The 24,616-nt window shown below is 44.2% G+C and overlaps 1 protein-coding gene across 1 annotated transcript in view; it reads left to right on the top strand.

Annotated features, from left to right (window-relative positions):
• LOC126232127 (ankyrin repeat domain-containing protein 65-like) overlaps positions 1-24,616 on the top strand; it is a 131,615-nt gene that overhangs the window by 51,078 nt on the left and 55,921 nt on the right. The window contains exons 2-3 of the mRNA XM_049942435.1: positions 2,871-3,314; positions 21,801-22,377. Of these exons, the coding sequence (XP_049798392.1) occupies positions 2,882-3,314; positions 21,801-22,377 (1,010 nt within the window). The 5' untranslated portion in view covers positions 2,871-2,881. The remainder of the gene's footprint in view (positions 1-2,870; positions 3,315-21,800; positions 22,378-24,616) is intronic.

The raw sequence follows: 24,616 nt of genomic DNA, 5'->3' as shown, positions 1-24,616 counted from the left end.
TACTGATTCTTAGGCAACATGTCTTCAAAATATTTCATAATACTGGAAAATTCAGATTGTTCGAAATGATTCATCATTATGATGCTATGTTTTACTCGGTCTTGTGTAGCTTGAGACCAATATGCTGAGAGGAAGGCATGATAAAAATCTCCTTCACTGTGACAATCGTGAATGACCGATCGCATTCTTACAGCTGGTTCATTCTCCAAGTAGCCACACATAAATCCTAACCTGTGCTCCAATGACCAGTTGGGGGGAAAACAATGAGAGAATTGATGGAGCCACGCTTGTGGATGAATGTCGTTGGCAGAATTCTTAAATGTTTTGAATTTACGTGCAGTAATGAACAGCTTACAGTCAAAGTTATCATGTCGGCGAGTCGCATATCGGTCATTGTTACGTCGTTTCGGCCGTTCCACTTCAAAATTCGGTGCACCTTGCCAATTTCTTTCATAATTTCCGACATGCGCTGTGTTATTATTTTGTGGCCGTTCCGTATTTCTATGTCCCTCTTCCTGTATTGGGGGCGCGAGTGTCCTCTGAAATACGTAATTCTTGTATTACCTGTGTCAGCTGATCTTGTACTTCTCGGATTTCTCTTTGGTGTTGCGTATTAATTTGATTCTGATTTTGTTTGAGAATTTCCTAATTTGTTCATACTCTTCTGTGTCAGTGAAGGCTACAGGTCTTGTGTCATTCAGATCATCATCTACCTTTGTAGATAAGTTAGTGACCTGATCCGAAAGTTCGGCTACTTTCTCCGATAGTGAACACATTTCCTCAGTGTGTTTTTCTGAACCAAGTTTCAGTGTGTCCATTTGTGTTGAAATCGAATCTACTGTGTCCTTCAAGTTTTCCTGAGTTTTTGCAAGTTGTGTAACCGAATCGGTAGATGCAACTGAGTCAAATTCAGCTTGCAAGGTCTCATGATTTTCATGAACAGTAGTTTGCAGTTCTTTTATGGCTGCTTCGTGATTCTGTAGTGCATTTTCATGACGCGAAAAAATAGATTGGAAATGCTCACAAATTCGTGTTTTTACGTCATTACAGACTTTTTGACATTTCGATTCAATGTGATGTAACTCAGTAGTTAAATCCTCACGTGTTTGTTCAAGAGTTTGCTCCAATGAGTCTAACTTTTGAAGATTTTGTTCCATTGTATCTAACTTTTGTAGCTTTTGCTGTGTTTGACTCTGATTTTGTTCCATTTGTTTCTGATTTTGTTCAAGCGTTATGTCTAACTTTTGTAGCCTTTGTCCCATTTGTTGCATTAACTGTAATAACAATGCACTGGTGTCTGAAACACGTTCCTCAGTGCTTTTCGGCAGTGCATTTGCACCGGCAACAGTCACATTTTGACAAGCAGAAAATGTGTCTTGACTTATTTGAGAAAACGGTGAGGACCCAAAACCTGAATCTACAGTATTTGCGAGATTGTTTCCTGTCATTTCGGACTCCTGAGGCGAGCTGTTGCCGACCGATCGATCGATAATGCTTCCCTGTTCTCTAATTGTTTCACTGTCTACACCATTGTTTGCCGCCCGCTCCATTTCCCTATGCACAATTACCAAATTACTACTTTGAACATCAGTTAATTCATTACTCGGTGGCGCTAACAAACTGCTTTCATTTTCACTGTCATTTCTCAGTTTACTTCGGAGCCTAGTATTGCGTTTTTCACACGTCATCATTGTCACAGTATTTCACATGACAACACAGAAAAACACAATTTGAAGATCAAAAATAAGAGAACACATTAACATAGCACTGAAAATAATATGTAGTTAATTGCAAGCGCAGCTGCGAAATACTTGGTGCAAATCTACATGCATGCCACAAATGTTTTACTGTACAACAATGAAAAACTACAACTTCAATGGAAATTCTCTCTATAATTACACGCTGGCAATAAACAAAAGCTACACTAATTACACAAACTACAAGAAAAAAAATCAGAAGATTCCAGTGAGGTATCCTAGGCTAAGGGTCGACATATGAAACGTCCCCTTTTGAGCATTTATACACGACTGTACTTAAACTGACACACAATATTTTTAGCGCAACGCAATCTGACTTTCAATAATCTCTACAAGAGAATGGCCCTGACTAACATTAACCTGTATTTTTCACAAATCACTTACCTCACAAAAATCTTGGTTACTCCCACTACTGCAATACAGCGAGCGCCACTACTGCCAGCTAAATAAAAGATTCAAACTATGGAAGGCACTAACTACTGATAGGGATAGTTACCAATGAAAGATATTAATAGAGAACAAACAATGTATTTACCTTGATATCATATATATATATATATATATATATATATATATAGCAGTTCATGACAAATTTCAAAACTCCGCCATCTCTCTCCCCACATCCACCACTGCTGGCGGCTCACCTCCAACTGCGCAACGCTACGCGCTGTTCACAGCCGGCTGCCTAACACTACAATGGTTGAGTATTACAACAATGCAAAGCAGCCACAGACTGCACACAGCACAGCCAGTGATTTTTTATACAGAGGTGGCGTTACCAATAAAACCTAAACAGCCTACTTACACCGTTTCCGGACCAAGTAACATTTCGCTGTAGAAAAAATTTGGAGATAACGTCTTTGCCGCATCTGGAGCTTGTACTCCAAATGAAATGTGCTGAAAGGAAAGGAACTCTTGAAAATGTTATTACTAAAGATTTGCAGTTATTCACCAATGGCCTCAGTCTGACAGAAAGGGTGTGATAGTGTTGAAACTGACTGATGACAGACAACATTTATCAGCTGTCGCTGGAGACAGGTGTGGCTGTCACTCGTAGAAGTATCGTCAGTCACCTGTATGCTGAAAGGGCTGCTCCGCGTTGCCGTGTTTCAGAATCGTCCGCAATGGAAGCAGTTAAGGACGTGACGGAGACAGTGACTGTGGACCTGGGTGCACTCCTGGACGCCGGGGACGACGCCATGGTGATACTCGAGGCAGGTGACACGCGGCTGGTGGCGCACAGGGCCGTCCTGGCGGACAGGAGCCCAGTGTTGGCAGCCATGTTCGCCCACGACACCCTCGAGACGAGCACCGGCGTGGTGAGCATTGCCGATGTGGGGGGCCCGGTACTGAGGCAGCTGGTCTCCTACCTGTACACCCTGCGGGCCCCCCAGCTGCCCGGCACGGCCCCCCAGCTGCTGGCCGCAGCAGATAAGTACGGGGCGTCAGGGCTGAAGGCGGAGTGCGAGCGGCAGGTGGCCGCTGAGCTGACCGTGGAGACCGCGGCAACGACAGCCGTCCTCGCAGTCCGGTACCGCGCTGCTGCTACGGTCGCAGGTTTGAACCCTGCCTTGGGCATCAATGTGTGTGATGTCCTTAGGTTAGTTAGGTTTAAGTAGTTTTAAGTGTAGGGTACTGCTGACCTCAGATGTCAAGTCCCATAGTGATTAAGAGCCATTTGAACCATTTTCCACTACGCCACCGACTGCGCTATTCGTTCAATAAACATTCGTTCGTGACCTGCGTTATATATAACGCCAGAGAAACTTCAAAGCCGATAATCTCCGTAAATTTATGAAAAACATTACCAACAGCCTATTTCTCGGCACGTTTTAGCCGTATTCCACATACGTGTTTCACCACGGAACAGAGCAGCCTCAGCCATTTTCATACTGCGCATTAAGAGCGCAACAATCAGAGCACAAAGCTGCAGAGACAGTGACTGTACACGTATTTTGAAATAAAAACTACGCAGCTACAGCATGATTACGAAAAACGTTGATGGCTGTTAATATATTAGCATATCTTAACCCTTTGTTTTCTGACATAAGATAAAATTTACTTTTTAACATTTTCTTTGCAGAATTTATGCTATTGTGGCCTCAAATGATGGTAGGATTTTTTGTAAAATTTTATTTTATTTTTCACAACTTTTTTCTCTCCTGGTACTCAGAAGTACCGTCAGACTCCATGGACAGAATCACAACATGCACAGAAAAATGCTCCAATTTTTATAACTTGTACTTTATGCCACATAATATTAAATATTTTTACATTAGAAAATTAATTAACAGAAATATGATATTTCTGAATTTTTTTTTAAATTTCGCATAAATTTATTCTAGAGCAACTTCACAATACATAGTAACTTAGCTATACATTTTTGACATTTTATACATATCACATATTTAGTGATACCTCATGAAATTGTAGGAAACAGTTAATTTTCTCACTGCAGCACAAATACACTTTACATGTACTACAGTGAAAATGTGGTCTCGACTGAATTTTATTTTTCGCACACATTTCGCATCGTCCTCTTTTACAACTGAACACCACAAAATGGTTCCCTCGGTTGCCAAGACGTACATCCTTCGGAACAGAAAAGCTATCCTTCCTTCTCTTTGGGAGAGTTATTTCATCTTTACCAGAGTTTCTCTTTTTGAGATTTGGCGCTTGCTGTTCATTCATTAGCCCTAGTGCTACAGCACGCCTGAATTCCAGCAGTGGCAGTGCCCCATGTAGATCACTGAAAATGAAGTAAGCATTGACAAAAGCAATTTCTGTTGGTCCCCAGAAGAGGCGGTGCCACCATTTCTTTGATCGCTTGTCAAGACCATAAGTTGAACGTAAGCTGTCTGCATGATCCACACCACCCATGTTTTTATTGTAATCACATACAGTAATTGGACATGGTATAGTCATACTAGTTCCATCTTTCTATTTTCTTGTCACTACCCTCTGTTCAGTGCCATGGAAGTTTGACGCAAAATACACTACTTTATTTTCCTTCCATTGAAATACTGTTAGGTCTAAAGATGACTCTCTGTGATTTGATTTAGACATTTTTCTTTAGGTAAATTCCCTGGCAAACCTTTCCTGTTTGTTCTAATTGTTCCACAGGCAAATGTATTTACGGATTTCTGTGTGAGAAAAAGTGGACAGAACAACTAGCGAGAGGTAATGCATTGTTGCTACAATAAAGTGTTCGCACAACCTGACGGTACTAATAAGTCCGCTTTATATTTTCCACTTTATCTCATTCACTTGTAACATAATGCCTCAAACGACTATAAAAAAAACAAAGAAGTATGTACAATGGAAAACTCAACGGAAGTTTCAATAAATTGCGCACAAATTCAGGCAACACCATGGAAACAAGCACATACAATCTTCTGTTTTCACAGCAGCGCGCGAAAAACAATTTCAAGCTCTGACTGCCAGAGAGGTCTATGTATTGCACAATAACATCTATGAAACAGTAGAGCAGAGTTACTGTTACGTACTGACAGGCTCTCAGATCACGAAACGGCACCACGAGAAAGTAATGAGAGTCAAAACTTACTGGTACTTTTAAGTACCGTCAGGCAACAAAGGGTTAAAGTTTCATTTAACGCAACTTAATGATGTTTATTCTTATGATGAACGGATTATACATTTTCATCCCCCTTTTATACTGAATCACCTCTTCAGCCCTGAAAACTGCCCTGTCACCGAACGGTTCACAGTAATTCACTCTGTCCTACCTTCCTTTTCATAACGAATCCTACTCCCGTTGTACCATTTTCTGCCGTTGTTGATATAGCCGTATACCTGTGTGACTGAAACCCATGTCTTCTTCCCATTTCGCTTCACTGAACCCCACTGTGTCTATATTGAGCCTTACCATTTGCCATTTCAGATTTTGCCCCTTCCCTACCACAAGTTCAAACTTGTGACATTTCATGCCCCAGGTCATACAACGGAAACCTTTCGTTCGTTTTCCGCCTTTTCCTTTGGCCACCTCCCCCTAGACAGTCCCCTGAAAGGGATCCGAATGGCTGACCCATCCGGAATCTTTTGCCAACGGAGGAAGCATCTGGCCACTTTCTCGATTACAGGTCACACGGCCTTGCGTATACATACATTCGCGACTGTTCATAGCGACATCCCTTTTAACTACTTGTTGGCCGTGACACGGAAGTCTAATGGTTCCATCTAAAGCCTGTGTCAACGCTATATTTAAAAAGTCGCTTAGTACGACATCCCTTTTTGTGACTTATCGTATAAAAGTACGATGTTTAATCCAGTTTCGGGGAAACACATCGGCTGTAACGCCCAATGTTCGTTTTTGGTTGTTGAGTATTCGTAGACGTAACGCTTATTTTCAAACTTTCGATTTCAGCAGATTGTTGTCTTCAAATTAGGCCTCACAACGAATACAACGTAAATGCAAAGTGCGTACACACATCTTACATGCGAGAAGCAAACAAATATAACAGATTACCTTAAGTAGGACAGTATATTGTAGTATGCGTTATTGTACTGCATTTAAAGTTAAAGCAACTGAGTTGGCTGCGGTCATAGAAAACTAGAAAATTAAATCCCAATGTGTGCTGTTTTTTCAAAGAACACAGATGGATTAATAGGGTATTCGTCATTCATGTTTTGTGGTTACATGTGTTAAGTACACGATTGGCCATTAAAATTGCTACAGCACGAAGATGAAATTTAACCGACAGGAAGAAGATGCTGTGATATGCAAATGATTATCTTTTCAGAGCATTCACACAAGGTTGGCGCCGGTGGCGACACCTACAATGATCTGACATGACGTAAGTTTCCAGCAGATTTCTCATACACAAACTGCAGTTGACTGGCGATGCCCGGTGAAACGTTGTTGTGATGCCTCGTGTAAGGAGGAGAAATGCCGTACCATCACGTTTCCGACTTTGATAAACGTCGGATTGTAGCCTATAGCGATTGCGGTTTATCGAATCGCGACATTGCTGCTCGCGTTGGTCGAGATCCAATTACTGTTAGCAGAATATGGAATTGGTGGGTTCAGGAGGGTAATACGGAATGCTGTGCTGGATCCCAACGGCCTCGTATCACTAGCAGTCGAGATGACAGGCATCTTATCCGCATGGCTGTAAAGGATCGTGCAGCCACGTCTCGATCCCTGAGTCAGCAGGTGGGGGCGTTTGCAAGACAACAACCATCTGCACGAACAGTCCGATGACATTTGCAGCAGCACGGACTACCAGGTCGGAGAACATGGCTGCGGTTACCCTTGACGCTGCATCACAGACAGGAGCGCCGGCGATGGTGTACTCAACGACGAACCTGGGTGCAAGAATGAGAAAGCGTCTTTTCTTCGGATGAATCCAGGTTCTGTTTACAGCATCATGATGGTCGCATCCGTGTTTGGCGACATGGCGGTGAACGCACTTTGTAAGCGTGTATATGTCATCGCCATACTGGCGTATCACCCGGCGTGATGGTATGGGGTGCCATTGGTTACACGTCTCGGTCACCTCTTGTTCGCAGTGGACGTTACATTTCAGATGTGTTACGACCCGTGACTCTACCCTTCATTCAATCACTGCGAAACCCTACATTTCAATAGTATAATGCACGACCGCATGTTGCAGGTCCTGTACGGGCCTTTCTGGATACAGAAAATGTTAGATTGCTGCCCTGGCCAGTACATTATCCAGATCTTTGACCAGCTGAAAACGTCTGGTCAATGGTGGCCGAGCAACTGGCTCGTCACAATACGTCAGTCACTACTCTTGATGAACTGTGGTATCGCGTTGAAGCTGCGTGGGCAGCTGTACCTGTACACGCCATCCGAGCTCTGTTTGACTCAATGCCCAGGCGTATCAAGGCCGTTATTGCGGCCAGAAGTGGTTGTTCTGAGTACTGATTTCTCAGGATCTATGCACCCAAATTGCGTGAAAATATAATCACGTGTCAGTTCTAGTGGTACATTTTAACGAGAAACATAGGAGCAAGTGTAGGCCTTCCTGTAATTTATGTTCAGAATACTGTCTTACCATTTTGGTTCTGTTGATTAAATGTTGTGATTCAGTAACTGAAGCGGAGGTGTGTTCTTCCTGGCTGCCCTACCTCACAGCACTCACTGCGAGTTCTAAAAGTGCTCAACACGTTACCTCGTTCAGTCCAAGACCACCTTCAATATGAGTGAACCGTTCATGTCGTTGCTCCTTCTTTCTTCACTTAATGCAGTTTATTGCATTTTGACGGCATTCTATTGCTGTACGTAGCGGACAAACGTAAGAAAAATTCCTCTTCAGTCCCTATCCACAAATACCGCATTGTAAAAACTGTATGTAGGTGCACCGTATGTCTGCTGCTTTTCCGAAAGTCAACCCCAAGACAGCCTAAAATTTACAGACGTGAAATTATTATTGAAATCCAAAGCAAAAACCGGTTTGTGCGGGTGTCAGCTATAACTACCGTAAACCGTCAGTCCCTTCTACGTCGTTACAACCGGTTTCGACTGTGTGTTGTCTCTGATGCGGTGTACAATATATTAACACAGAAATCAAAAGTTTTGCTCAGTTCAGGCATTCCCCGGAAGTCGCGAGGCCATCTCACAAAAAACAGTAACAGAAAAGGATCGTAAAGATTCCCGTTTTCTCTCCTTGTCTTGTTTTTCTGCCATTTTGAATGAATATAATGCTTCTTTTATAAAATCACAGTTAAGTTTTTGCAACAAATACGTACTTTCTCTTTCAAATTTTTGCAGTGACAAAATGTTTTACCGCCTATCACAAGTGGTTTCCATTGCCTCCTGCATCCTCGTGCTGTTGATCACTGCTGATTCTTCGACATTTTTGAAGCAGTTTCGCAGCCCTCCTCCAGCCTCTCTGACAAGGCCGCTGGCGGAACGAGTGTGACTTTTTGTGCCGGAAGTCTTTGGCCGCCATTGCTGATTGTTTTTACTCTAAAATTAATCAGTGGCGAGGCTGGAACCAAAGACCAGGGAAATCGTGGTTATTAGTGAAATACGCGACGCGTAGACCTCGGGTGCAGTAATCTACACACACACACACACACAGCGAGGAGGAGGGGGGGGGGGGGAAGAGAGAGTGTGCCGCTCCCAATGGCACGAAAAGTAAACAAAAAAGGAACGCATCCCGCAGTAACAGAACAAACTACACGAAATGGCGCAAGGAGGTAGGGAAAGGGGTGGTGGAGAATGTCCGGGGGGTCCCCATATCACCCAAACGAAAGTACTTACGACGTAGGTACCATGTACTGAAATTGAAAGATATTTTGATTTCCAATCACACGACGAAAGGGGGATACGCCCTGTCAGTAGTCAGTTAGCTCAAAGATAGATTTGAGCTGTCTACACATTCGTAGCACTATCAGCTCTCTGTTGCTGTCTTATCCAAAACCAAATGTTGGCCTTGTTTGAGTTCAGTTTTGTTAACCACTTCAGTTAATTGCAGTTGAAAGTAATGTAAGTGCTACCGTTTATTGTTTGTGTGCTGTTGTGATAGTTTATAATTATGAATAAGTTCGTAACAGGAAAGAAGAGGCAAATCGATTTTGATTCGTCCGCCAGCATTATGGTTAGTTAAAAATATGTACGCACTACTGTCATTGCGTAATTACCTGCCTATAGCAGTTCAGTGTTAGCACTGGAGTCGTTACTCGGAGGCTGGTGGAGCTTTGGGGTTGCCATATTTCAGTATTCACAATGCAGCGAAGTGCTAAATATCATAGAAAATAACATTAAATTATAATCAGTGCACAAAAATACACTCGGATCCAGCTGTGTCGCCCAAAAATCGCTTTCATCAAGAAAACTATCGCCTAAATGGCGATGGCTGTATTCCTTTCAAAAATGTTGCCCAGTTTTCTGTCATTAGTGGAAAAGATGCCGAAAGGTGACCCAATCTTATCACCTGGGTAGTATCAGTTATGAAAGTCAGTTCCGATATGGAACCATTTTTTGGCAGGGGCGGGGGTGGGGGTAAGGGGTGGGGGGTACAGGATGAGACAGCCCATTCTGTAGTTCGTTTCCAAAAGCGCGCTGCTTGAATTCCTCCGAGCCGCCAGCACCCTTCATCCCTCCCTCACCCTTTCGTACGAAACCTATTTCTGCTCTTGTGACACCGCACTAACTGAAGCCAGCAATTCCATGCACAGTTAAATCTTAAAGATGTGTCCTCATCCATGCAGTGTCAAATGACTAAACATGCACATGTAAAGGAGAAACAAACTATGTCAGAATTCAATCGTTTGTTGCGGGGCATTTTATTTTATTGTACAACAACCGGTTTTCCTCGATTCCCACCGACCCCGGGTAGTTCAGCGAGCCGAGCCGCTGAGCTAGCAATCCCTGGATTCGGGAGGTGAGGTGGTTTGAATCTATCTGCCGAAAGCGTTGAAAATGATTTACAGTGGATTCCCGTTTTCAGTTTAGTCAAATGCCAGGGTTGGTTCCTTACTATAGCACACAGCCAGTTGTCTCCGAGCGCCTTTCTTTCCTGAGAGATTCCACTTCCCTTAAAGACGCAGCCCCTCTGCTTAAATGAAAGCAGCTGCATCAAGGGCATGCCAAGCATCTCTTTCGAGGCACCCGGCGCTAAAAGCAACATGACAAATAAATGATTACCCATATGCTCCTCATTTAGCGTCTCGCATGTCTGCTGGATTGTTGTGCAAGGCAGAAAATTATCTCCCTTATATTGCAAGAAGTGGCAGATGCATATTTAAATGAGAAAATTTGGGAAAGCGTAAGACTGGATGATTCCAAATCCTTTGCATTTTCGCCGCCAGAAATTATTCTACCTTCTCTGTCGAACAGACGTCTCTCTCTTCCTTTACACTCACAAGGGCAGCTCACCTGCTCCCTACAGATTTATGGTTTCTGCAGGGCTCGGCCAGAAGTCAATGTGACATAAATGGGAGCTCCAGAAGGCCAAGCGTTTGGCAAACAGCAGGTATTTCGGCGCGGGTCGGACGAGGAATGAGTCATTTGTCAGCACAGCTCCCAGTCAGCGGTTGGCGCAAAAGAGAGAGTTAAGAGCGTTGAACCGAGGGTCCTGGGGCCAAGTCCCTTCATGCAATCCTTTTTCCTTTCATTTTGTGTGTCACATGCACTACAAATGAAACGGAATAATACTACAGACATTGTATTTATTAGTATTTTAGTAAAAAGCACGAAAAAGAATCGGAAAGTAAAATTTGAGATTGCGAATGTAGGGGCTAGCAGAAAAGTAAAACCTCAGAAATTTGTTGTCTGATAACTCTTAAAGTGCTTTAAATAAATGAAACTTTATTAACGTTCGACATTTCCTCTGGATGGACAACTAGCGTAAATGTTAAGTTATTTTCTATTACTTTCAAAAATTACATTTTCATTAAAATTTAATAATCCCTTTCTACTGCTTGAAAAATCTCCGCCAATTGGCGGATACATAGATCAGAGATTATAAGGACGTTTTGGAGTACTTGCACACCATTTTTTTACTGGCAAGAGAACTTCGTGTTTAACACGTTTTTATAACTCTTTTCTGTGGCTCTAATTATTTGCACCGCCATTACTGGCATTATTACAAGTTCATTTCTATTTGGCAACGATTCTAACCAACATAAACCACTGCACTTCTTCGTTACACACTTGCAGAATACTTAATGGCTGACTCAACACCCTCCTTTCATAGCTGGTGTCAGAACCCTCCTCCAACAAATCGTTCACAGCCTCCCTTCAATCGAAAACTTCTGTTTCCAGAAATTAGACACATTTTTGCAGAAATACCCTTTTCTCCCTATTCTGTTCACTAAATGAAAGCTCAAATTTTTTCCAGCGCTTCGTCATTCTCCCTTTCCTTTCTGTCTCTCCCTTTTTCCCACAATTAGTTGGCTGACCCCATTTTGGTCACCAATTTCTTGCCCCTCCCTTGTAGCCTCACCAACGTCGTCATTTATAGACGCTAGTATTTCTTCTACACTGACATCACTAATCTCCTGTAATTCTGCACCTTCTGTACTTCCTCCTTCCCCAGAACATGACTCGACTTCAACTTGGTTACTAAAGACATTCTGGCAATCATGTTCTGTCAGATTTTCTGCAAATACATCACCCACTTCGTCTGGAACACAGTGCTTATTTTGTGTGTCCGTCCAAAAAATCCCCTAAACCTCCGTTAAATGTACAGATTTGTATATAGCGCGTTCCGCCTGTTACTACCTTTTGCTCCTCACTTACAATTCCTGGCTGTTTAGTTCTAACACGTATGTAGGTTTTTGCTAGCGTGTTCAAATTACTATTTCCCATCTTGTAAACGCTAGCCCTTTCACAGACGACATTTAGTTTTTCTGTACCATTTCTTACGTCCACCACCATTTGCTGTCACCTTGGCGCATCATCCTCCTCTCACACCGGAGAATACGGTCGATAATAGTGCACCTGCTCCCCATTATTTCGCCCATCATTTGGTGGATAGCGCCACCTCTCGGCACCTCCGCCCCTGCTATTTTCGCGGCACTCGCCAATTCTGTTACGTTTACACTGTGCCGCAGTTCTGCATTGTTTGGTCGTTCGATACAACATCTACTTCTACGTGATTACACTGCTATTCACAATAAACTGTCTGGCAGAGGGTTCAATGAACCACCTTCATGCTGTCTCTCTACCGTTCCACTCTCGAACGGCACGCAGGAAAACGAGCACTTATATTTTTCTGTGTGAGCCCCGATTTCTCATCCTGTACACCTGCCGTAAACTCGACCCTCCTCACCCGCTCGTCTCCCCGATCCTCTCCCACCGCCGCCCGCTGCCGCGCCTGTATTCCCACGTCCCGCCCGGTCTCCATCTGTCCACCCTCCTTACCCTCTCCCAAGGTGGCTTCCACCAGCTCCCCCTCCCTGATGATGTCCTCCTCCCTTGCATCTACCCTTCGTATCAACTTTGACCCTGCCTCACCCCCCACTTCCGGTGTCCTTTTCCTTAGGCACCCTCCCTCCCTTCTCTTCCCTTCCCTTCTCTTTCCTTCCATTCTCTTTCCTTTTCCCACATCCCCTCCCTCCACCGCTCTTCCCCCGGGCTTCCCCTCCCCCTTCCTCCCTCCCCCTTTCTCCCTTGCCCGTGGCATCTCTGCTCTCCCCTCTCGCTCTTCCACTCCCCTTCCTCCTCCTCCTCTCTTGGCAGGTCCCCGGACTCGCACACGCATAGTGAACATTCGCGCGCCGGAGGTCATCGCCATTAGTGTCTCGTGTGTGTGTGTGTCTTCGTTTGTGTTTAGTGTTTGTTCGCCGGAACGCCGCCACTGTTCACGTGTCCATCGCCATCGTCCCTGTTTTGTGCGCCGTGTCCACTAGTGTCAGTGATGTTTTCTCATCAGGCGTGAACGGCTCCCTGTTTTTTTTTGTTTTTTGGTGTCTACATTGTTTTGCCCGCCATTTTTTATTGTATTCTCTGTGTCCCCTCTATTTCTTACTTATTGTAAATCTCAAGGCTGAAGAGCGGCGTACTCAGCTCCTGACAGCCCGCCTTGTGTAAGGTGATAAAATTACAATAAAGGAAAAAAAAACCCGATTTCTCTTATTTTATCGTGATGATCATTTCTCCCTATGTAGGTGGGTGGCTACCGAATGTTTTCGCAATCGGAGGAGAAAACTGGTGATTGAAATTTCGTGAGAAGATCCAGTCACAACGAAAAACGCCTTTGTTTTATTGATTGCCGCTGCAATTGACGTATCGTGTCTGCGACACTATCTCCCTATTTCACGATAATACAAAACGAGTTGCCCTTCTTTGTACTTTTTCGATGTCATCCGTCGGTCCCACCTGATACGGATCCCACACCGCACAGCAATACTCCAGAATAGGGCGGACAAGCGTGGTGTAAGCAGTCTCTTTAGTAGACCTGTTTCTCCTTCTAAGTGTTCTGCCAATGAATCCCAGTATTTGGTTTGCTCTACCCACAATGTTATCTATGTGATCGTTCCAATTTACGTTATTTGTAATAGTAATCCCTAAGTATTTAGCTGAATTTACAGCCCTCAGTTTTGTGTGTCTTATCGCGTAATCGAAATTTACCTAAATTCTTTTAGTACTCATGTGAATAACATCAAACTTTTCTTTATTCAGGGTCAATTGCCACATTTCACACCATACAGATATATTATCTAAATCATTTTGCGACTCAAGGCGGTAAATGACAGCATCATCTGCAAACAATCTGTGATGGCTACTCAGATTGTCTCCTATATCGTTAATATAGATCAAGAACAATAGAGGGCCTATAAGACTTGCTAGGGGAACGCCGGATATTACTTCTGTTTTACTCGATGACTTTCTATTACTACGAAGTGTGACTTTTCTGACAGGAAATCACGAATCCAGTGGCACAACTGAGGCGATACTCCGTAGGCACGCAGTTTTGTGATAAGTCGCTTGTCAGGAACCGTGTCGCAAGCCTTCTGGAAACCTAAAAATATGGAATCAATTTGACATCCTCTGTCCATCGCACTCATTAATTTATTAGTATAAAGAGCTAGTTGTGTATCACAAGAATATTTTCTGAATCCGTGCTGACTATGTGTTAATAAATCGTTTCCTTCCAGGTACTTCATAATGTTCGAATACAGTATGTGTTCCAAAACCCTACTGCAAATCGACGTTAATCAGATGGGCCTATAATTCAGCAGATTACTCCTACTTCCCTTTTTGGGTATTGGTGTGACTTGATCAATTTTCGAGTCTTTAGGTACAGATCTTTCTGTGAGCGAGTGGTTGTATATAATTGCTAAATATGGAGCTTTTTTTATCAGCATACTCTGAGAGAAATCTGACTGGTATACAATTTGGACCGTAGGCCTTGTCTTTATTAAGTGATTTGAGCTGCTTTGTGACATGGAGGATATCTACTTCTATATTTCTCATCTTGGCAGTTGTTCTTAATTGGAATTCAGGGATATTTACTTCGTCTTCTTAGCTGAAGGAGTTTCGTAAAAACCATGTTTAATAACTCTGCTTTATTGGCACTGTCATCAGTGACTTCACAGTTATCGCAGAGTGAAGGTATTGATTGCGTCTTGCCACTGGTGTGCTTCATGAATGACCAGAATCTCTTTGGGTTTTCTGCCAGATTTCGAGACAGAATTTTGTTGTGGAAATTATTAAAAGCATCTCGAATTGAAGTACGCGCTATATTTCGAACTTCTGTAAAACTTTGCCAATCTTGGGGATTCTGAGCTTTTTTCAATTTGGCATGCTTTTTTTTTGTTGCTTCTGCAACAACGATCTGACATGTCTTGTGTACCATGTGGGATCAGTACCATCACTCATTAATGTATGTGGTATATATGCCTCAATTGCTGTCGATACTCTCTCTATGAAAACATACCACAACTTTTCTACACTGATTACGATTTGCATGCTCCTCCTCATACGACAACTTGTCAACTCTCTCCAAATAACTAACGAATTTATGGAACTCATCCCTCGGAGCTGCAATAATTTTGTTTCGCCAGTTCATGGGCAGTTATAATACCTTACAAAAATCTTTTGGATGTACATTTCCTGTTGGATTAAAACGTAAAAACTGCGTGTTAGCGACATATATTTCAGACGATTCTGCTACAAAACTACACCCACAAGTGTTAGTTCCATGTCTGAGGTTACTTTCAACTTCGCATAATCTACTGCTATACTCACCCGATGTATTTTCAACCTCTTCTACCTGGTTAGTCAGCTGAAGAACATTTTCTTCTGACACACCCACTAGGTCAGACACACTTTTAACTTCATCCATACATTTGGCATATTCTTTTATCACATCTACCCTTTGTTTGCAATAGTAACTTTTTTCAAGGCATCTGTTAATTCAATTTTTACAGTTCTAATCGATTGTTGGGAGATATTCTCAATTTGAGAAATTTTGCCATCCACTTTACTTTCTAACGACTTCAAATCATTTTCTCATATTTTTTTAAACCGCAGTTTGCCTTACAAGTTTTTCGTTGATTTTCTGGCCAATTGTTTCGGCAAAATTAGTATGTTCATCTTTTATAGAACCCATTATAGCTGCAAACATTTATTGCATACATCTTGGTTCTATTTTCTGAATTACTGTTTCCTGTTTATGTTGTTCCACCGATACCATACCAAATTTTGTATCCAGATTTGACACATTTGATTCAGTTACACTCCCAGCATTGCCATCACACAACTGGTTGTTACCGATTTCATGCTTCATGTCACTTCCAGGCTCTACATTATCTCCACCAGTTACATTAACTGACGTACTTGAAGCAGCTTCTACTCCACAGCCCGTAAATAACAAAGAAACATCGTCAAAAATCTCCTCTTTTTACTTTAACATGTACTAGGCTTACTCCTCTCTGTTCAGCCCTGCTGGTTTGTGAAGCACTTATATTCATTGAGGGTCCTTTCTCATTTTATCGTATTTTAAAATGTTTATCACCTTCCATCTTACTCACTGTTTCAAAACACACACACACACACACACACACACACACACACACACACACAACCAAATGTAACTGTTGTGTCGATTCCCTAAGGTCTCGACACAATGAGTGGCTAGGTGCACGCGAAACTAACGCAGACGGGCGTAAATTCTGAAACAGGAGACTGGATGAAAACTATAAAGAAAAGAAGAGAGATTTTAATATACTTAACTTTAATGTAGTCTTGTTCTTGTTGAAATACATCTCTTGCATAGTAGTAAGCAATTAGCAATGATACACATGGCGCCTTGCTAGGTAGTAGCGATGGACTAGCTGAAGGCTATTTAATCTGTCTCTCGGCAAATGAGAGAATGACTTGATACGTCAGGTCGCAAGCTATGTCGTCCGTACAACTGGGGCGAGGTGAAGTCCGTGTCTTGTGACCTGCCCTGTGGTGGCGCTACGTTTGCGAATACACAGTGGCGACACGCGGGTCCGACATGTACTACAGGACCGCGGCCGATTTAAGTTACCACCTAGCAAGTGTGGTGTCTAGCGGTGACACCACATTCCTCCCCCGCAAATCGGCGAACGGTCGTGAGATAAGGCTTCCGCCCGCCGTGGGGAGGACCCCATGTTGACGTATGCGATGAGGTGGGGAGCCTAACAACAGGCGAGGCTGTGCCACCCGCACCCGGCCATTCGGTCCGAGGGGAGCTAGGAAACGCCTGCAAACCTACTCCAGGGTGCACGTCAACATGAGGTGTATGCGCACGTAATGAGACAGAAGGGTCGACCTCCATGTGGTCGGAGCACCCGACGGGCGAAGACGACATCTGGTCCGGAGCGGGCAAGAGGTCCATGGCGGAGGACGGCTGGTCACGGGAAGCAAGCGGCGGCGCGTGACCCAGGGAGGCGCGAGGCGGCTGCAGCGAAGCGTCCGCTGCTGGCGGCGCCGGCGGCGGCTGCGGCGGCGCGACGCCATGAGGCAAAATGGAAGGCATCGTCGGTAACACCTGGGGATGAGGCGAGCCAGTAGATGGGTCCCCAGGGCGCTGACCTGACGGCTCCGTCGCTGAAAGCAGACGGGGAGCGGCAGAACCCAGGCGACGACAGAGGCGCAGCTGATTGAGATGCCGACGCACCTCACCAGAGGCCCCCAAAACCAAATACATCGCGCGGCCGAGGCAGCGAAGAATGCGCCCTGCGAGCCAACGCTGTGAACCGCGATAGTTGCGATAATAGACAACGTCGCCAGGAGCAAAAGCAGGAGTCTGCCGCTGCACAGGAACCTGATGTGGCGGATGCAGCAAAGACATCAGAGTTCGATGAGGACGACCATGGAGCAACTCAGCCGGCGAGCGACCATCGCGGGGCTGAGAGCGTTATGAAGACAAAAAGAGCAACAAAGCGTCCTCCCGAGAATGCGACTCTGTCAACTTCAACATCTGTGACTTGAAAGTCCGGACCAATCGTTCAGCGGCACCGTTTGACTGAGGCGAAAACGGCGCGGATGTCAGAGGTTGAATACCATTGGCCTTGCAGAACGACTGAAATTCTGCGGACATGAATTGTGGGCCATTGTCGGAAACAAGAGTCTGCGGAAGACCTTCAATGCAAAAGATAGCAGACAAGGCTTGGATGGTGGCCGAAGACGTCGTGGAAGACATCCGGACAACAAAAGGAAAATTACTGAAAGCATCGACCACAACCAACCATCGAGCATTCCAGAATGGACCAGCAAAATCGATGTGCAAGCGGTGCCAAGGGGAAGTGGCTTTCGGCCATGCAAAGAATTTCCGCGGCGGTGCGGATTGTTGTTCGGCACACGCCACGCAAGAGGAGCACATATTCGTAATCGCAGCATCGATTCCGAACCAAGTACAGTGCTGACGAGCAAGTTGTTTCGTTCGCACTATACCCCAATGTCCTTGGTGAAGAAGCTTTAAGACAGAGGACTGCAACGATCGTGGGACCACGACTCGGGATTGATCATTATCGGAACGCAACAACAAAACACCACGTCGTACAAAAAGTCTCTCCTTGTGAGCAAAAAATCTGCGAACCAAAGGATCCTCGATCCGTGACTTTGATAAGGGCCATTGCGAAGCAACAAAACGCAAAACGGAAGCAAGGACAGGGTCAGCAGCTGTGGCAGTAGCTACACGACGAAAATCAATCGGAAACGATGCGACCACGTCATCGGCTTCCGAATCAATGGACATTCATGTCGTTCATGCCCACCCGTCCAGTGACACTTTAGCTAACAGTGACTGTGTTCGTCCCACCCAAAGTGTGCGTCGACGTCGCCGGAAATCCCATCCTCGTCGCCAAAATATTGTTGTGTCGATTCCCTAAGGTCTCGACACAATGAGTGGCTAGGTGCACGCGAAACTAACGCAGACGGGCGTAAATTCTGAAACAGGAGACTGGATGAAAACTATAAAGAAAAGAAGAGAGATTTTAATATACTTAACTTTAATGTAGTCTTGTTCTTGTTGAAATACATCTCTTGCATAGTAGTAAGCAATTAGCAATGATACACATGGCGCCTTGCTAGGTAGTAGCGATGGACTAGCTGAAGGCTATTTAATCTGTCTCTCGGCAAATGAGAGAATGACTTGATACGTCAGGTCGCAAGCTATGTCGTCCGTACAACTGGGGCGAGGTGAAGTCCGTGTCTTGTGACCTGCCCTGTGGTGGCGCTACGTTTGCGAATACACAGTGGCGACACGCGGGTCCGACATGTACTACAGGACCGCGGCCGATTTAAGTTACCACCTAGCAAGTGTGGTGTCTAGCGGTGACACCACAGTAACAAACTTACTTACCTTTCATTGAATGCTGCAGCCTCGGCATGCTGAAACGGAGTGTCAGACCACCTCAGCCTGCCGTACCAGTGTAAGGGTCCCCGCTCATCGTGTAAGTTGGCATCACTGCTCTTATGTACTGCTGCTCGTTGATACCGCTATGACGCCGTCTGCTGCTTCGCTGCGCTCTGTATTACATCTTCTTTCTTGTCAGTCTCTCTGGCGTCGCGAAATGGGTTGGGTTCAAAATTCCGCGTGTACCGATTTACCAAATTTTTCATTATCGTTCTCTATACGGTCTCTCACTAAATTTCCCTCAACCACGGATTCAATGTACCACGGCTTTTTTACTGTTTCCCCGGCATGTGCTCCATGTGCGTCAGCACGGTTCCTGTTGCCTGCACCTACCTGTGAACTCGTTGCAGCAGATCATTGGTAGGAAAGCCGAGCGGAAACCTACCGTACTGCGACTCTCACCAGGCTGCATACAGCGTAACTATTCTAAGAATTGGGAAAAGGTCTGAATTTTGAGTGAAAGGTAGAAGTACAGACAAAATTTTGGTATATTCTGAAATTTAGAATTGCAAGTTCACTGCCAAGCCCGTGCTAATCGTAACAGTCATGCGTAAACCCTTTCATTCACTTTAGCAAGTCCGTGGTAACGTATTTCCCGAAATGTGAACAGCTGCTAAGCAAGGATTGTTCTCAAACGCAAATGCTCGCCACACTATTAAGTTTATGAGTGTCTAATTAATACAGTCAAGTTTTTGGTCATCGATCTTCTTAATGTGCCATGTGATAATTACTTACAAAATCCGTACTTCCTAAAACGTCTGCATTCGGTGTGTTAAAAATTTCTCGCACTAGTTCGTACAGCGTTTGTCAGTATGACAATGATCAACATATTTACACATTCGCGCATCATTCACACTGCTGAAACCTATACAAAACTGTACAAACATAAATAAATAAAAAATCATTCAAGTAGTAAACAGAACAAATGACAAAAACACTCTCTTGACCTGTTTGTCGAATGTGTCTGTCCCCTACTTTACTCTGGTGGATGAAAATTAGAACCACATACTCTGCTGAGCCCGATTCAGACCGTCTGCCACTGTACATGAATGAGTCATTCTCCCGATAAAGTCTTGAGACAGGAGCTCACTCGTAGATCCCCTGTGTGAAACAACTCCTGCAAGGGTACGTGCATAACCGCTAGTTAAATGACGAATAATACAGATTCAGGTCATAAAACCATCTACATCCATACTCCGCAAGCCACCCGACGGTGTGTGGCGGTGGGTACCTTGAGTACCTCTGTCGGTTCTCCCTTCTATTCCAATCTTTTATTGTTTGTGGAAAGAAAGATTGTCGGCATGGCCCTGTGTGGTCTCTAATCTCTCTGATTTTATCCTCATGGTCTCTTCGTGAGATACACATAGGAGGGAGCAATATACTGCTTGATTTCTCAGTGAAGGTATGTTCTCGAAACTTCATCAAAAGCCTGTACTGAGCTACTGAGCGTCGCTCGTGCAGAGTCTTCCACTGGAGTTTATCTATCATCTCCATAACGCATTCGCGATTACTAAATGATCTTGTAACGAAGCACTCTGCTCTCCATTGGATCTTCTCTCTCTCTTCTATCATCCCTATCTGGTATGGATCCCACACTGCTGAGCAGTATTCAAGCAGTGGGCGAAGAAGTGTACTGTAACCTACTTCCTTCTTTTTCGGACTGCATTTGCTTAGGATTCTTCCAATGAAACTGTCTGGCATTTGCTTTACCGACGATCAACTTTATATGATCATTCCATTTTAAATCACTCGTAATGCGTACTCCCAGATAATTTATGGAATTTACTGCTTCCATTTGCTGAACTGCTATATTGTAGCTAAATGATAAAGGATCTTTCTTTCCATGTATTCACAGCACCTTACACTTGTCTACATTGAGATTTAATTGCCATTCCCTGCACTATGGGTAAATTTGTTGCATATCCTCCTGCATTTCGGTAAATTTTTCCATTGATACAACCTCTCGATATACTACAGCATCATCCACAAAAGGCGTCAGTGAAATTACGATGTTATCCACAAGGTCATTTATATATATTGTGAGTAGCAACGGTCCAACGACAATCCCCAGCGCCACACCTGAAATCACTCTTGCTTTGGAAGGCTCTACATTGAGAATGACATGCGGCATTCTGTTACCTAGGAACTCTTCAATCCAATCACACAATTTGTCTGATAGTCTGTATTCTCTTACTTTATTCATTAAACGACTGTGGGGGCACTGCATCAAACGCCTTCCAGAAGTCAAGAAACACAGCATTTACCGGGGAACCCGTGTCTATGGCCTTCTGAATCTCGTGGACACTGTTGTTTTCTTGAATAACACGAGATGTAAAGAGAATATCTCGTTGAATAAAGTACTACTATAGATCTTTACAACCTTTTTAATATTTTGTAGATGTCCATTTTGAACCATTTCCAGACCAAGTAACATTTTGCTGTAGAAAAAATTTGGAGATAATGTCTTTGCCGCATCTGGAGTTTGTACTCCAAATGAAATGTGCTGAAAGGAAAGGAACTCTTGAAAATGTTATTACTAAAGATTTGCAGTTACTCACCAATGGCATCAGTCTGACAGAAAGGGTGTGATAGTGTTGAAACTGACTGATGACAGACAACATTTATCAGCTGTCGCTGCAGACAGGTGTGGCTGTCTCTCGTAGAAGTGTCAGTAGTCACCTGTATGCTGAAAGGGCTGCTCCGCGTTTCCATGTTTCAGAATCGTCCGCAATGGAAGCAGTTAAGGATGTGACGGAGACAGTGACTGTGGACCTGGGTGCACTCCTGGACGCCGTGGACGACGCCATGGTGATACTCGAGGCAGGTGACACGCGGCTGGTGGCACACAGGGCCGTCCTGGCGGACAGGAGCCCAGTGTTGGCAGCCATGTTCGCCCACGACACCCTCGAGACGAGCACCGGCGTGGTGAGCATTGCCGATGTGGGGGGCCCGGTACTGAGGCAGCTGGTCTCCTACCTGTACACCCTGCGGGCCCCCCAGCTGCCCGGCACGGCCCCCCAGCTGCTGGCCGCAGCGGATAAGTACGGGGCATCGTGGCTGAAGGCGGAGTGCGAGCGGCAGGTGGCCATTCAGCTGAGTGTCGAGACCGCAGCAGCCGCAGCCGTACTCGCAGTCCGCCACTCCTGCAGTGACCTCAGGCGCACCGCCATCAAATTGATTAAGACCTGTCCGTTTGAGGTGATGGCCACTCAGGGGTGGGCAGATGCGATGCTTCATCAACCTGAAGACTTGATCGAAGTGAGCCGGTTGCTGTGCGATCCACCACCAAAAAGCAGGTGAGTGTGAGGAAAACCTCTCATTCCTGTCTCTCAGTTCTGGATGTATTTGTGTTTCCAAGTCAATAATTTTTGCCACTGAGTTTCTTTACATTTGTCTCTGCTGTAAAATACAGCATCATAGACAGTCAATTCACGATAGCTCACAGTGCTATCATTTTTCTCTTGTAGCAGTTTCAGTGAATCCCTAAACTGAACCCAGTTCATTATCAGGTATGTTAGCTAACAAAAATCATCAGAGCCAGTTTGTAGACATTATTCTGTTAAATTACATGTATACATAAAGTGGTTGTTTCGGTTTTAGCATCAACTGTCACGACAGAGGGTACACTCACTGTGTGAATAGAGCATGACCCAGACTGCCGTGGACACAAAGCTGTATTGCCCAGCTCAGGCTCCGAGGCAGTGAAAGGTGTAGTTTGCAAACGGCAGCCTGTACTGGTTGCTGTAAGCCTGTTCACATAAAGTAGTGTTTAAAGTTGTTCAGTACCTCTGTGGCTGATGACACCTTTGAATAGTGTCACGCTGCATTAAGATGACGACAAAGTAAGTCACTTACAATCAACATCTCGAGCAAGGTAGTGTACTCCAGAATGATTATAGAGGAGGATGGCAACATTCTCACAAATTTAGATTACTGATGTTGACCTGTGGAATTTTCGTCGTGTAGAAAAGCAGATTATCAGAGTATTCACTATTCACACCTCAGTACTACAGCTTTGTCTCTGTTGCATAGTTTATTTCTGTGTGCAAGCCGTGTCAGCAAGTATCCCAACATAATTCTTCGTTCTCTCCAAATCCAAACAGAACATAAGGGATTTTAATTGCTGTAAGGGAATGTTGTTGTTGTTGTTGTTGTTGTTGTTGTTGTTGTTGTTGTCTTCAGGCCTGAGACTGGTTTGATGCAGCTCTCCATGCTACTCTACCCTGTGCAAGCTTCTTCATCTCCCAGTACCTACTGCAACCTACATCCTTCTGAATCTGCTTAGTGTATTCATCTCTTGGTCTCCCTCTACGATTTTTACCCTCCACACTGCCCTCCAATGCGTAATTTGTGATCCCCTGATGCCTCAGAACATGTCCTACCAACCGGTTCCTTCTTCTTGTCAAGTTGTGCCACAAACTACTCCTCCCCAATTCTATTCAATACCTCCTCATTAGTTATGTGATCCACCCATCTAATCTTCAGCATTCTTCTGTAGCACCACATTTCGAAAGCATCTATTCTTTTCTTGTCCAAACTATTTATCGTCCATGTTTCACTTCCATACATGGCTACACTCCATACAAATACTTTCAGCAACGACTTCCTGACACTTTTAAGTATACTCGACGTTAACAAATTTCTCTTCTTCAGAAACGCTTTCCTTGCCATTGCCAGTCTACATTTTATATCCTCTCTACTTCGACCATCATCAGTTATTTTTCTCCCCAAACAGCAAAACTCATTTACTACTTTAAGCGTCTTGTTTCCTAATCTGATTCCCTCAACAACACATGATTTAATTGTACTACGTTCCATTATCCTCGTTTAGCTTTTGTTGATGTTCATCCTCCTTTCAAGACACTGTCCATTCCATTCAACTGCTCTTCCAAGTCCTTTGCTGTCTCTGACACAATTACAATGTCATCGGCGAACCTCAAAGTTTTTATTTCTTCTCCATGGACTTTAATACCTACTCCGAATTTTTCTTTGGTTTCCTTTACTGTTACATAAAAGAATAATCATATGCTGTCACGGCTTGTATGGAAGGTGTTCAGAAAACTGGGTGAAGTAAGCATCGGTGCTCCAGTGTATGGCTGCTCACACCTCTTGCACCCTGAGACCACCTCACCAGACAAGCCAGTCTTCGAGGCAGTTCCGGCTGGTTGCCTAAAATTGAGTCTTCCCACCTAATTTTGTTGTCATCTCTATTCAGCCGTTAGTTAAAGCTCACACAGTACTTACATATATTTCCTTCTGTGACACACAGAATACCATGCTTTACTGCATCTTCGATGAACGGTATCCGACCCGTCTGCGTGTCTCGATTGCTCCATGGCTTTTCGATAGCCACCCGGTGAACACTACAGACTTCCATCCTACTGTGGCACACCTTATGACATTATGTATCCCATCCATTGTTGTTGCTATTGTGCCTCTGATTTCTGTGAGCATTAAAGTCTCTCTGCGACCAGAGTTACCTTTATTCTGCACCATTTTACAATTGCATATGTCCATAAAAGTCTACTAGCTACT

The sequence above is a fragment of the Schistocerca nitens genome, unplaced genomic scaffold (assembly GCF_023898315.1).
Source record: "Schistocerca nitens isolate TAMUIC-IGC-003100 unplaced genomic scaffold, iqSchNite1.1 HiC_scaffold_435, whole genome shotgun sequence".
NCBI lineage: Eukaryota > Metazoa > Arthropoda > Insecta > Orthoptera > Acrididae > Schistocerca > Schistocerca nitens.
Note: the sequence above shows the minus strand (reverse complement) of the source record. Positions and strands in the feature narration are given on the sequence as shown.